The 14,511-nt window shown below is 47.4% G+C and overlaps 1 protein-coding gene across 1 annotated transcript; it reads left to right on the forward strand.

Moving 5' to 3' along the window:
- Nucleotides 1-1,315: 1,315 nt before the first annotated feature.
- On the forward strand, nucleotides 1,316-12,444 carry H6PD (hexose-6-phosphate dehydrogenase/glucose 1-dehydrogenase). Its single transcript, XM_070956171.1, has 4 exons — nucleotides 1,316-1,948; nucleotides 6,674-6,791; nucleotides 8,687-8,956; nucleotides 9,478-12,444. The coding sequence occupies exons 1-4, from the start codon at nucleotides 1,319-1,321 to the stop codon at nucleotides 10,833-10,835; spliced, it is 2,376 nt and encodes a 791-aa protein (XP_070812272.1). The 5' UTR covers nucleotides 1,316-1,318; the 3' UTR covers nucleotides 10,836-12,444.
- The last annotated feature ends 2,067 nt before the right edge of the window (nucleotides 12,445-14,511 follow it).

Below are 14,511 nucleotides of genomic sequence, written 5' to 3' on the forward strand. Positions count from 1 at the left end.
CGCATTGAATTATGGGTGTGGGCGCACGCACCGCGACCCCCCCCCCTGCACTCCCCCCACTTTTGGCACGCGATGGCAAAAAGGTTAGCCATCACTGCTCTAACTGCTGTTTAATCTATTTCTTTTCTTGGCCTTCCGAGAGGGTGACTTCTCGCACCAGGAAATGCCGATTTATTTATTTTTTTAATCTACGGGGTTTTTGTTTGACTAACCGTTGGACGGTTGTAGTGTTGAAAGCATTTTATCCCCGCTGTGGAAAACCAACTTGTCAAACAAGGAAGTACTAATTGCCAGTTTCTCTGTAAGGCTGACAAACCTGCCCTTTACGTAAATTCAAAATACATATAATATACAATTACAGGAAGGAGAGATTTTGATTGAACCTCAGTAGAGGTGTTGACAAGCTCCCGGAGAGGTAACAAACAAAGTTTGGACCTTAGCTAGTAAGGGATGATCCTGCCTTTTATTTCCTACATCGCATCTATGCCAGAGATGGTATTCAGCCGGTTCATACAAGTTCGGACGAGCCGGTTCGTACCGGTTCGGGAGAACCGATTTTGTAAATCGTTGGTGGATCTGCCCACCCGCCCCAGCTCTATGTTTCCTATTTAGGAAACCGGATCATGACTTAATGCGGACAAGACTGACCTTTTGCCCCCCAATCCCTCCCTTTCCGATCCCCAAATCTCTGCTTCTCATTGGCTATCTTCCAAGTCATTCTTCAGACTTCTTGTCTCGTCATTTCCCAGGAATGTTCCTCCCCCTCTTCATTTCCACGACAACCCGACTTCAAAGGGATTTAGCAGGCAAAAGTTCAGAGCTTATCTCTCTCTCTCTCTCTATGCCAGCGTTGAAGCGCTGACATCCCTTTTGCGACCTTCTGACCAGCCAAGTCAATGGGGAAGCCAGATTCACTTAACAACCAGTTGTTACTAAGTTAACAACTGCAATGATTTACTTAACCATTGTGGCAAGGTTTTAAAATGGGGCAAAACTCACTTAACTGCCGCGTTTAACGACAGAAATTTTGGGCTCCATTGTGGTCATAAGTCGAGGAAGCAAATTTTAATTAAAAAAAAAAAGAATATAAGCAGCGAAGCAGTGATAATCCTGCTATGTCCATTCCTAAAAGAGTTTGTGAGTGCAGTGAGCAGCGATGTGAAATCGTAGAGTTGCCTCATGGGGTACAAAGTTGATATTGAAACAGTCCGAAGCCTTACGGGCCAAAGGCGCAAATTCTGGTTTTTCCCCCTGACTTTTGAAAAAGACTTCACGTTCCATTCCTTCCCTTTCTTTCCAGTCTGACGCCGCTTCCAAGATGCTTTTTAAAGAGACCCTCGCCATAATTTTGCTTTGGGGCATTTTCCCCACCGAAACCAGGGAATCGCAGGGCCACGTTTCTGTCATCCTTCTGGGCGCCACTGGAGATTTAGCCAAAAAATACCTGTGGCAAAGCTTGTTCCAGCTTTACGTCGACGAAGTGTCGAACGGGCACACGTTCACTTTCTATGGGGCCTCTCAAAAGGAACTCGACGTGGGGCGAAAGCTGATGTATGATCCCTTGAAAAACCTGGCCTGCTCGCCGGAGGTGGCCCCCAACAGATGCGCCATGCTAAAGGACCAGTTCTTGAAATTAACGGAGTACCACCAACTTAAAGGAGAGGAAGACTACGCCAGTCTCAACCAGGGCATTAAAACCAGCCTGGCTCAGGAGGAACTTGTGGAAACCGGCCGTATCTTTTACCTGTCCGTGCCACCGTTCGCCTACGCCGAAATTGCCCGGCATATTAACAGCAGCTGCAGGCCGCCTTCCGGCGCCTGGTTACGTGTGGTGCTGGAGAAACCTTTTGGTCATGATTTATTGTCGGCTCAACAACTGGCAGACGAGCTCGCCACCGTCTTCCGTGAAGAGGAGATATACCGGGTGGATCATTACCTGGGGAAGCAGGTGAGGAGAATCTTAACAGGGTTTGAATTATCCACCGCAACATCTGGATCAGGGATGGGTTTTACTTACCTTTACAACCGGTTCGCAACGGGACTGTGCAGGAAGCTTCTGCATATGCGCAGATTGTTTTTGATGATGTCCGGCCGGGTGGGCGGAGCCTCCCGCTGCTTTTACTACCGGTTCGCAAGAACCGGACCAAACCGGGAGCAACCCACCACTGATCTGGATGGAAGAGAGGAGGGATCCTGATTTGATTGGCAGGGAACACAGCCACTGTGTTGTCACTTTTTAAGAGGGGTGACTGGCGGAGATATCTAAAGGCGTTGCGAGTTCAGCGCCCATCATCCCCAACCAGAGGTCCTCGTAGGGTGGTTAAGAGGTTTTAATGGGTATTTATTTATTTGGGCAATTGAGATTGCCGACTGCTTGCTCAAGGCAACTTACAGGAAATACAAACACAATATAAAAGAAATAATAATAATAATAAAATAATATCTCCCCACCCTGGCGACAACACACACTCATACTAGCCATTTAATGGGCTCACATTTTCAGGGCCTTCCAAAAAGTGTCAGTCTAATTTAGGGATGTCAAACTCAAGGCTGGATCCGGGCTGCGGGGGTACTTAGATCTGGCCTGCGGGGTCCCTCTGGAAATAGCGAAGGACCGGCCCGCAGTGGCTTAGCCAGTGAAAACGGAGCTCAGGTGGACCACGCACAGCCCTCCCAGGCTCCATTTTCACTAGCAGAGGGCTGCAGGAGGATCCCCCCCAGGCCACCACAGGTGCCCCCGACACGAATGACATTGAGCTGGCCATGCCCCCCCCCAGCCCCTCTCCGAAGTCAAACACAACCCTGATGCGGCCCTCGATGCAGTCGGGTTTCACACCCCTGGTGTAATTTCTGCAGGGATGTTGTTCCAGAGGGAGGGAGCCATCACAGAGAAGGCCCTTCTTTTAGGTCCCGCCAGATATACCTCCTTAGGGGATGGGACCCACAACATTCCTTGCCTCCCCACTCTGGTGGGTCAGGTGGATGTAACTGGCAAGAGAAGGTCCCTCAGATAGCCAGGTCCCAAGCCATGAAGGACTTAAAGGTGACAATCAACGCCTTGAATTGGACCCGGAAGCAAATCGGGAACCAACCCGCAGGAGTGGTGACAATGACAAATGGGCACACCGAGGTTTGCACGAAACCGAACGGGCCGCTGCCTTTGGGTTGGGAATGAAGAGAGGCCGTGCCACAAGGAAAGGAAGAGAATTGGGTTGGAAATGGGAGAAGAACAGAACAGAATAAACAGAGTTGGAAGGGACCTTAGAGGTCTTCTAATCCAGCCCCCTGCTCGAGCAGGAAATCCTATACCATGCCAGACAAGTGGTCAATGTCTTTTTTTGACCTTCTTAGAGTAGGAAAAATGTGGGTGGTTTTATTTAATTTGGGGTTAACTCCCCACGCTGGCGAGCTAACCTGCTGCAGTTGTGTGCGGGAGAGTGTGTCAGGGAGTGAGTGCGCAAAAAGACAGAACGGGAAACCAAACCGCCCTGCCAGGAATCCAAGGTTGTCACTTCAGTTTTGTTGAGTAAGGTGTTTTTTTTTTTATTTTATTTTATTTTTTCCTCGTCTCGGCCTCCCATCTCTGCTTGGCTGCCAAAATTTCCCCGCACGAGGCTTTTAATTTGATAAGCCGGCAGCGAGACATGCAATTTTCACTCCCCAGTTTTTCCCCCCTCTCCTCCCCCCGGTTTGAGAAGGATCCGTTGTTCTGCAAGGCAGGGAATCTTAGCAGATGGCCAGTGGTGGGTTGCTACCGGTTCGTACTGGATCGGGCGAATCGGTAGCGGCGGCGATGGGAGGCTCCGCCCACCTGCCCGGACGCTTCTGCGCATGCGCGAGTGTGTGCATGCCCACGAGCGAACCGGTAACGGTGGATTTTGAAACCCGCCCCTGCAGACAGGGATGGAAGGATATTACCGGATAATTTGGCTTTCTGGAGGGCCCAAAAATTGAGATTTCCACTGCTGTAGAAACCTAAAGAAAGCTGGGCCTCTGAGTACGTGCAGAGTGCATTTAGGATGAAAGGGAGGGGTTTGTTGAGCATAGATAATGGAAAAACGCTACAAAAGCTTGACATTTTCTGAATAACTTAAAAGAGTTTTCTCTTTTCTCCAAACACATACATAGATTTTTGTTTGTAGAGGTAGTCCTCGACTTACAACAGTTCACTTAATGAGCATTCAAAGTTGCAACAGCACTGAGAAAAGCGACCGATGTCCATTTTTCAGTTACATTTCCAGCATCCCCAGGATCATGGGACAAAAATTCAGATGCTTGGCAACTAATTCATATCTATGACCATGTTTTACACTTACAACCATTGCAGCATCCCTATGGTTATGCGATCAAAATTTGGACGCTTGGACACTGTCTCGTATTTACAACGTCCGCAGCATCCTGGGGTCACGCCTTTCGCAACCTTCTTTTTTTTTTTTTTTAATTGAAAAAGTTTTACAATTACATTTTCTCCCCAATTTCCCCCCCCAACCCTCCCTGACCCCCCCTAGCCCTCCCCTCCCCCCCCGGACTTCCACAAAATATAATCCAAATCAAAATCCCCTTTTTATAAAACTTGAACCCCTCCATCCCCTGTATATTTTTCACAGCTTCACAAAATTCAATTATTCTATCCCTATATAATACTTTCAGTTAAAAGCTATCTGATATTTCCTAGTTTGATATTTATTCTGCACATAATCTATCCACTTTTTCCACTCCCATACATAAGACTCTTGAGTTCGGTCTTTTAAATATGCTGAAATATTCGCCATCTCTGCAAAACTGGCCATCTTCAAAGTCCATTCTTCAATAGTGGGCATAGCATCATTTTTCCAATATTGACCTATCAGTAATCTCGCTGCTGTAATCATATACAATATCAGCTTTGTTTCACCCAAAGTGAAACCCTTAACTATACCCAATAAAAACAGTTGTGGAGAAAACTGAATTTTTTTCTTTAAAACATTCTGCATAACCCACCAAACTTTTATCCAAAAAGCCTTCACTTTCTTACAAGTCCACCACATATGATAATATGTGGCATCTAGGCAATCACATCTCCAGCATTTTGGTTGAACATTAGGATACATACACGATAATTTCTTAGGATCTAAATGCCACCTATAAAACATTTTATAAAAATTTTCCCTCAAATTCTGCGACTGTGTAAATTTAACATTCTGAACCCATATATTTTCCCATGTTTCCAACATCACTGGTTCTGCAAAATTTTGTGCCCACTTTATCATACAATCTTTAACCAATTCAGTTTCTGAATCCCTTTCTAGCAAAACATTATAAACCCTTTTAATATGCATTGGGCCTTTCTCTTTTATATGTCTAACCAGTTCTTCTTCATGCATCATTATACCAGTTTTTTTGGTCCTCTTTCCATCTCAATTGAAGTTGATTATACTGTAACCAAGATAAGTTAATTCCCTCTTCCAACAGCGTTTCTAATGTCTTCAGTTGCCATCTGCCCGCATCTGTAAAAAGAACTTCTTTATATAAACCCCCCCCCCCGAGTGACATATTTGTATTCCACATGATATGACCAAGATCCAGCCATAACGGTATTTTGTAATCCCATTTGAATCGGTGCTTCTTCCAAACTCTCAGCCTTTTGCAACCTTCTGACGGGAAGCCGGATTCACTTAACAACCAGGGTTGCTAACTGAACAACGGCGGTGACTCAGTTAACAACCGTGGCAAGAAAGGTTGAGAAAGCTCATTTAACGAACGCCTCGCTTAGCAACAGAAATGTTGGGCTCGATTGCGGTCGTAAATCGAGGACTACCTCTGATGGAGAAACTTAGCTTCCCCGAATGTTTGAATAAAGCTCCTAATTCATCGGGATCCAATTAGGTATATTTCTGATGGGGGAGTTAGGAAACCACTCGGCTAACTTTTGGTCCTCCAAATTTCATCCACAACTGCCTGGATTGAACCAAATGCAACTTTTATTGATAAAGACCTAATCCACAATTTGGGGCTCTGATATGATTAAATCATCGATTTAATTGAGGATTGGATGAGATCTCCGATTTAATTGAGGATTGGATGAGATCTCCGATTTAATTGAGGATTGGATGAGATCTCCAATTTAATTGAGGATTGGATGAGATCTCCAATTTAATTGAATCGCGAAATGGATCGGAGCTGGGTCTCTTAGAACTTTGGCACAATTTGTTGGCAAGACCCCCTAGAACAGGGATGGCGAACCTTTTTGGCACCAAGTGCCCAAACTGGAACGCATGCGTGTGCCGGAAACCCAAAGTTCAGCTGGTCGGCGCTCATGTCCGTGCCAGTCAGCTGGTCTTCGGGTTTCCGGCACGTGCATGCATTCCGGTCAGCTGGTCTTCGGGTGCACCGGACCACTGGAAATCTGAAGACCAGGTGGCCAGCGTGCACTTGTCTGTTTTTTTGTCGATTTTGGGTGTTTTGGGGGCCGTTTTAAGGCTGTTTGGGGGCCATTTTCAGGCCGATTTTCAGGCCGATTTCAGGGCTCCGGCGCCCTATTGGCCACGATGCGCGTGCCCACAGAGAGGGCTCTGTGCCATAGGTTCACCATCACAGCTCTACAAGAGAGAGGGGCCTCCGGTATGTTTTTATTTCCCCCCCCAAAAAATGGGGGTTTCTATAATTTTTTCCCCTTCTTTTCCCCCTCTTGAAGGCAGTGGCTCACATTTTACCTTTCCGGAATCAAAACCGAGAAAAATTGGATCCAGTCTGGAACCGCCATCACGTGGAGCGGGTGGAAATTGTTCTGAAAGAGACCGTGGATGTCAAAAGTACGTCAGCGTGAGTTTGGGTTGGGAGCGGTGGTGAAATCCAATTTTTTTTTACTACCGGTTCTGTGGGCGTGGCTTGGTGGGCGTGGCAGGGGAAGGAGACTGCAAAATCTCCATTCCCACCCCACTCCAGGGGAAGAATATTGCAAAATCTCCGTTCCCACCTCCCTCTGAGACCAGCCAGAGGTGGTATTTGCCGGTTCTCCGAACTACTCAAAATTTCCGCTACCGGTTCTCCAGAACCTGCTGGATTTCACCCCTGGTTGGGAGGAAGAATCAGAGAGAGGTAGACTTACGGTTTTATTATTAATGTAAACAAATTCTCCACAAGCAATCCTGATTTCCAATTTATTTATTTTTTTCTTCCGGACAGTTCGGGCTTTCCACATTGAAATTCCCTTAAGTTTTCAACTTAATTTCATTTTTTTTTTTTTTATTTAAGTTAAGTACCTGCAGTTTCGGGTCATCAATTAAACTTTTTTTATTATTATTTTCTCTCAATCTAGGAATAATCTTTTTTAGCAGCCCAAAAGAACTCCCCGACGACAAAAGCTGCGAAAACAAGTCCCGTGTTTTTTTATTTGATCGCCTTTTTTATTTTATTTTATGCATGCCGGTTGCTTTCCACGATCGATTGGAATTCCAGTGGCCTGAGTCCGTGAGAGGATATCCTGTGTGATTGTGGAAATCAGTCCTTTATTAAAAATGATGAGGACTAGTGACTTAACCTTAATTACACAGGAAGAGCCGCGGCTGAATGATAATGCGCCTTCATTGTGCACACAGAAAGTCGTCCATGGAGAAATAGCTTGAGAAACCTCGGAAAGTCACTGTTGTGGCTAAAACTCACAACGCTGCTGTGTTCCCACACCCGGCACCCAGCACTCACCTGATGTTAGCTTCCTTTTTTTCTGCAGCCTCAGAAATGCGCCTGGGCTGCGCACGGTGCCAGCAACACATTATGTTATTAAAAGCGACAATCGTCTGTTTCCTAAAATAATCATTTTAAGCTTGGCAAATTCCAGGTTTTTTTTTTTTCCCCTGGCCGAGGAACAAGGAGGAAATTCTTGGAGCGTTGCACACCGGTTTTGCTCGTGCGAGGGCTCGTTTCTAGAAAATGGGCCGGGCGTTTGCATGCAGTACCGGCCCTTAAAATGTTTTTCCTTTTTCTTTGAGTTGGAAAAACTAGTTGAGCATAAAAATCGCACCTTTTTTTCTTCCTGGTGTAGTACGAAGCAGTCAAAGCAAAAATGATTTTCTCGTCCTTGCCTGTAGGACACTGCAGCACCAGGAGAGTCTTAACTCCCCTGACTCGTTTCTCAGTCTTTACTGAGCTAGATGACCTTTGGGGTTCCCAAAGGCTAAGTAGGAATGGGCCCCCGGTACTGTAGTCCTTTGAACAGGAGGCCACCAGGTGATCCCTCACTAGGGCGCAGAGCAGCGGTGGGTTTCCAATATTCTATCCACCGATTCGCCGTGCGCACGCTCGCTTTGCGTGCACGCCATCCGCACATGCACCCGGCCTTCCGCGCATGTGCTTTGCTCGCACGCATGCCTTCCACGCATGTGGCCGGTCTCGAAAACGTGGCTAAATAGGACGGCATTACATCCAGGCGGGTGGGCGGGCCTACTCGCAGTCACTGCTACCGGTATGCACGAACCGGCTGAATCCCACCTCTGGTGAGAGGCCAAAGAATCATCTGGGATGACAGCTAGGGGGGGTGGGGTGAATAATGTTTCCTTGCCTGCTTAAGCGGGTCGAATAATTTTGCCGACGGTCGCCTAAGCGCGGCAAGCATTTAATTCTGCAGATTCATCGATAGATTAATCGATTCATCTCGACATAATTTTGGCTCTGGGAGGCTTCTCACGGCTGCTGTTCCTTCTTCGCCCAGATCGCACCGAGTTTTACGAACAGTACGGGGTCCTTCGCGACATGCACCAGAACCATCTCACCGAAATCCTGATGTCTCTCGCCATGGAGCTGCCGGCCAACCTCACCAACTCGGAAGAAGTCCTCCGGAGCAAACTTGGGGCTTTCTCCTGCTTGCGAAGCTTGGAAAAAAACAGCGCCGTGATTGGCCAGTACGAGGCGTACGGCGCCCACGTGAGGGAGGAGCTTCAGAAGGGGCAGGACTTTTTCACCAAGACGCCAACGTTTGCAGGTAAAATCTTGACACCCAAGGCAGGGGGTGGGGTCGGGTGTCACCTTCCTCTTATTTTGAGAGTGCCAGCAGAGGGGAAAAACCAAGTTTCTGGCAAGGGCCAGAATTTTCTCGAGCATCACAACAACCTTATAAGGTAGGCGCCGAGCTCCTGATCAGACCGCCAATTGCTCATGGAGCTTTCTGGCTCAAGGATGGATGGAGACAAGTAGGAATTCGAATTTGACTCTTCCCTCCTTATCTTATGGCAACGCCATTCACAGCCCTATAGAGACATAGGTACAGTCCTTGATAGGCAGCGAATGGAGTTGTTGGTTGGGGATGATGGGGTTTGTAGTTTGGAGAGTTTGGGGTCAGTTGAGCAAAATGGTGGTTTCTGCCTGGAAAAATTATGGTGCGGTTCATCAGCTGTGGTTAATTTTTGAGGCTAATCTATAACTCCCGTGCACCTGGTCTTCCCTGCCTTGGCGGGGAAGATGTGCATCTATGGGTCAGTAGCCACCCGTTTTCTATCATTTTAGGGGTGCTGGTTCATTTGGACAACCTACGCTGGGAAGGGGTACCATTCGTCCTGACGTCCGGCAAAGTCCTCGACGAACGGGCCAGCTACGTCCGCATCCTGTTCAAAAACCAGGCGCACTGCATCCAGACCGAGAGCGCCTGGGAGGCCGAACGCAGCCACTGCAAGCCGAAACAGATCGTCTTCTCCATTGTGCACGGAAAGCTGAACTCACCCACGATCCTAGTCAGCCGCAATCTCTTTAAGCCAGCCATGCCCCGCGGCGCCTGGAAAGAGTTCCGGGATCACCCGCAGCTGCGCCTTTGGGGGCAAAGTCTCTCCGATTATCACGTCTATGTCCCTGCAGCCCAGCGGGACGCTTATTCCTTCCTGCTCTCGGCGATCTACCATGGGAAAAAGGAATCCTTCATCACCACGGAGAACTTGCTGGCTTCGTGGGCGTTTTGGTCCCCGTTGCTGGATCACCTGAGCCACGAATCGCCCCGCCTGTATCCTGGAGGCCCAGAAAACGGGAACCTGTTAGATTTCGAGATGGTCGGCAAGGAAGTGGCTTTCATAGCAAGAGAGACGCTGGAGGTGATCGATCCCGAGGATAAACACACCGCCGACAGATTTCAGACCCTGCTTTCCACCTTTCGAGAGAGCCGGTTGGTTACCGCCTGGGCAGACGACCTCATTGGCCGTCTGGCATCCGACATAGAAACCGCGGCGCTCGACACCATCCGGAGGCGCGGAGAATTCCACTTGGCGCTTTCCGGCGGCTCGAGCCCCTTGGTCTTGTTCAGGCAACTCAGCAGGCATTGTTACGGCTTCCCGTGGAAGCAGACTCACTTATGGATGGTGGACGAGCGCTGCGTCCCGCTCGCCGATCCGGAATCGAATTTCGGCCACTTGCACCAGCACTTACTCCAACATATCCGGATTCCTTATTTCAACATCCATCCGATGCCGGTACATCTCAACCGTCGACTTTGCGTGGAAGAGGACCGAGGGCCGGAGTTGTACGCCAACGAGATCGGGGCCTTGGTGGCCAACTCCAGCTTCGACCTGGTTATCCTGGGAATGGGCACCGACGGACATACCGCCTCTCTCTTCCCATCCTCGGCCGGCCTAGAGGGGGATAAGGACGTCATCTTCGCCGAGAGCCCCACGAAACCTCACCAGCGTATGACGGTCACTCTGCCGCTTATCAACAAAGCCAGACAGGTGTCCGTCTTAGTGATGGGGAAAAGCAAACACGAGACTGTCTCTATTGTTAGTCGAGCAGGGAACGAGCCCCAGAAATGGCCAATATCGGGCGTAAAGCCCCAAAATGGGCAGGTTTCTTGGTACATCGACTATGAATCTTTAATGGGGTGATGTTTCTGAAGCTGTGGGTCGCTCACACACCCTCTGCCCCCAACCTGGCGTTTCTCAGCAGAAATCCTTCAATGTGTGGTGTGAAAATTGTCGGGGGAGGGTGAATTGAGGGGGAAAAATCCCGCCATTTTAAAAAAATATATTTAATGGATCACCGCAGGCTAGGCTGTTTTTCTCCTCATTAAATTGTCTTAATAACAGCCAGCCAGATTTTCTCCACCCAGGAAGTGGCTTACTGTTTGTCAGTAGCCGTGCTTCATTGAAACAACGTGCAGTGCGCTTCCTCCTCCCTTTATTAATTTATCAAATTCTTGTTAATTGAGCCATCAGAGAGGGCATTCATTACCACACCTTGTGGCGCTGAGTTCCACCGGCTAAGATTGGACTCTGGAACTTTTCAAGTGGGGAAATCGGGAGAGGTAGGAGATATTTTTTTTCAGTTCTTTGCTACCTTCCCAGTCAAGGGACAAAAGTTTGCTGTGTGCCTCAGTTTCCCCCTTCGGGAGTTATTTTAAAAAACCTCTGGAAGCTTCCAAGTGGAAAAGTGGGAGAGGTAGGAAATATTTTTTTTTTTTCAGTTCTTTGCTACCTTCCGGATCAAGGAACAACTTAGTGCTGTGTGCCTCAGTTTCCCCCCCTTCGGGAGTTATTTAAAACAAACTACCTCACAGAGTTCAAAATATATACAGTCTGCAAGACTTTCTACTTCCAGAAATTCAGTTTTGGGATAAAATTAAGCAGGTATATCGATGTTCCGGTGTGGACCAATATAGGTTCTGAGATTTTTTTTTGCTCCTTTTGGGTATGGAAAAAAGGCAGGTTGTTTTTGGCCTGTGGAGATTTGGGCTTAGAGGTACAAAAAAAATTGCATCTCTTAAGCAAGCAAAGTTTTGCTAACTTTGCTGTGGCGCCCCTCCGATTCAAATCGGCATAATCCTGCTCTAGATCGGAGATCTAGATCTTGCAATCTGGTTTTGATTTGGGGTCAAAACAGTTGCTAAAACGGGCTAAAATAGAGAAATGTAATTTTACCACCAGGTGGTGCCCTTTCCTAATTTTTAGAATTTTCAGGATAGAATGTTTTGCAAAAAAAAAAAATGAAAAACAGCAAAAGATGGCCGGGTGGGGGTGATAGGGACTGTAATTCTTTTAAACCCAGGAGGGCAGCCAATTACAGAAGTCTATGCTAGCATTAAAAAAAAAATGGGACAAATCATGTTTGTTTCTTCTGAATTTAAACTAGAGATGATCGATGTTTGACGGAATTATTGCAATAATAAGAAAGTGCCTTAAAGACCTATTTCCTGCTAAAGTGTTTTCAAGCTTGGCTACTTTAAGGGGTGTGTGGACTTCAACTCCCAGAATTCCCAAGCCAGCCTGGGGAATTCTGGGAGTTGAGGTCCACACCCCTTAAAGTGGCAGTGTTTGAAAAAAAAAAAAACCTCTTGATTTAAACCGATATTTTCCACTTGCCATTTTCAATACTACTGATATTTTTAAACTGAAATCTTCCTGTTTTGTCCAAAAGGATCGATGTTCGGTATTTATACGCCTGAAATAATAATTTTTTAAAAGAAATTTTTGTAAAAAGAAAATTGTAATAAATCGTTTGTTCTCTTGCATTCGCTGGCTTTTGCTCTTGGGGTTGGGCTTTTGCGATAGACTGCCTGCAGCCAAGGAGGCTCTTTTGGGGGGGGGGGGTTCTTGCGATTACCCCCCAATTGGGGTGTGAGTTGGGAATTTCCCTCCAATTGGAAACGATCCCCTGCAATGATTGGGGGATCGTTTCCGTTCCAACTAAGCCGGGGGTGTGAGTTGTGTTTCACGTTAAAGCAAGCCAGCTGTTGTGTCTCCAGTGTATGCAAAGCCGGTGCGGTGTTGCGTGGGCGGTTGCGTAGTTTTGACACACAAACACACACACACACACGCTTCTAGCTTGTGCAACAGTGGCGAAAATGTGAAGTCTGTTTTCAAAAAAAAAAAAAAAATGACGAAGAAGGTCAGGCAAAACTCTTGTTTTCCTTGAAACCGGATTGGCAGCTGTCGGTGGCATCCGTCACAAAAGAGCTTTTTGTTAGCGCGCTTGGGGTCTGGCCACGCAAGAAAACAACAAGCTTGAGTGGTACACAACACAACAGTCCTGAACACACAGCTGCTGGGAGATAAGGAAGAACAACCCATTTGTGCCGAAGGGAAGGCAAGAGACGATCTCTGACGCAGGGAAAACATTGGCTAATCGGTGGTGCACACAGCTACAGTGAGAAGACAGCCTCACTCTGTTAACGCCCCATCCATAAAATGGGCATAATATATCTCTTACTTCCCTGCCTAAGCAGGGGGTTGGACTAGAAGACCTCCTGCTAAGTGAAAGTTTTGCTAAGTGAATTTTGCCCCGTTTTACGACCTTCCTTGCCACCGTTGTTAAGTGAAACACCACAGCGGTTAAATTAGTTAACACGGGTGTTAAGTGAACCTGGTCCCTCCCCCCGTTGCCCCCCCAACTGACTTTGCTCATCAGAAGGCCACAAAAGGGAATCACACGATCCGGGGCCGTGGTAAATACGAATCATTGGCCAAGGTCCGAATTATGGTCATAAAAGTGTGAAAAACGGTCATCCCTTTTTTTTTCAATGCCGCTATAACTTTGAACGGTCACTAAACGGACTGTTGTAAGTCGAGGCATACCTGCGTCCCTGAGTAAACGGGGCCCGCCCGCCCTCCTCACACCGTCCCGATCTCACCGACAGTCCGTTGACATAATGTTGTGGCCCGTCAGCGGCCTGTGCAGCTAGTAGCTGATTCCGACAGCGAGGAGGCTGGTGTGGTGCTGCGCCAGCAGCCTGTGCAGCTGGCGCTCGAGTCGGACAGTGAGGAGGCTGGAGAAGATGTGGTGCCAGAGACGGGGATTCAGCCAGGGCCTTCAGAACCTCTAGAAGCTTCCATGGGTGAAGAGGACGAAGAGGAGGAGCCTCTTCTCGATGCACGAGCGCGCAGAGCTGCCAAAAGGCAGGAGTAGCTCCTCAGGAGGAGGTCTCCTCGAGAGTAAGACTTGAGGCTAATTGGCCACTCCCTTAGCCTATTTAAGGAAGAACGCCAACTGAAGCAATTTGCAGGGAACAACTTCGTTCATATTCTTTCACGTCTTGATCTTAGTTCTCTTTATCAGTTTCCTGCAAATTGCTTCTGGGCATTCTGCCAACCCTAGTAAGATTACGATTATTTTATTATTTGGATCCTTGTAGGCTGTTAAGAAAGCTAATTAACAGCCTTTGTTTGAAAAAGACTGATTTAATTTAGTAAACTAAAGTTTGTACAGACTTCGTGTGTGTTTCTTTCTTTGGGGTCCTTGGCCGGGGCAGAACACATATATGCTAAAACCTATGAAGAACAGTTGGCAGGAATTGGGTGTAATTTAAATATAGCTGCCAATGCACAACCAACCAACTGACCAATTGACAGCATTGGCACTCAAGACATTTATAAGCTAAGGAGAATAGGATCAGACAGTTCTACTGATGACGTTACCTAGACTGGTAACAAAACGTTCAGAAACTACATCGAAACAAGCTTGGGGAGCAAAATCTACAATATTTTCTAGTATTTCAAAGGAATTGGGTGTGTCTATTTTAACGAAAAGAAGGATTAGGGGGTGACACGATAGCCGGGTTCTGATATT

This window comes from Pituophis catenifer, unplaced genomic scaffold (genome assembly GCF_029215685.1).
Source record: "Pituophis catenifer annectens isolate HBS135680 unplaced genomic scaffold, rPitCat1.0.hap2 SCAF_18, whole genome shotgun sequence".
Classification (NCBI taxonomy): Eukaryota; Metazoa; Chordata; class Lepidosauria; order Squamata; family Colubridae; genus Pituophis; species Pituophis catenifer.

Bases quoted from the DNA above. Each gene is read 5' to 3' on its own strand.
- H6PD (XM_070956171.1), top strand. From the start codon at position 1,319: ATGCTTTTTAAAGAGACCCTCGCCATAATTTTGCTTTGGGGCATTTTC. The intron at 6,792-8,686 runs GTACGTCAGCGT...TTCTTCGCCCAG, and splicing joins AGAGACCGTGGATGTCAAAA to ATCGCACCGAGTTTTACGAA. The intron at 8,957-9,477 runs GTAAAATCTTGA...CTATCATTTTAG, and splicing joins CAAGACGCCAACGTTTGCAG to GGGTGCTGGTTCATTTGGAC.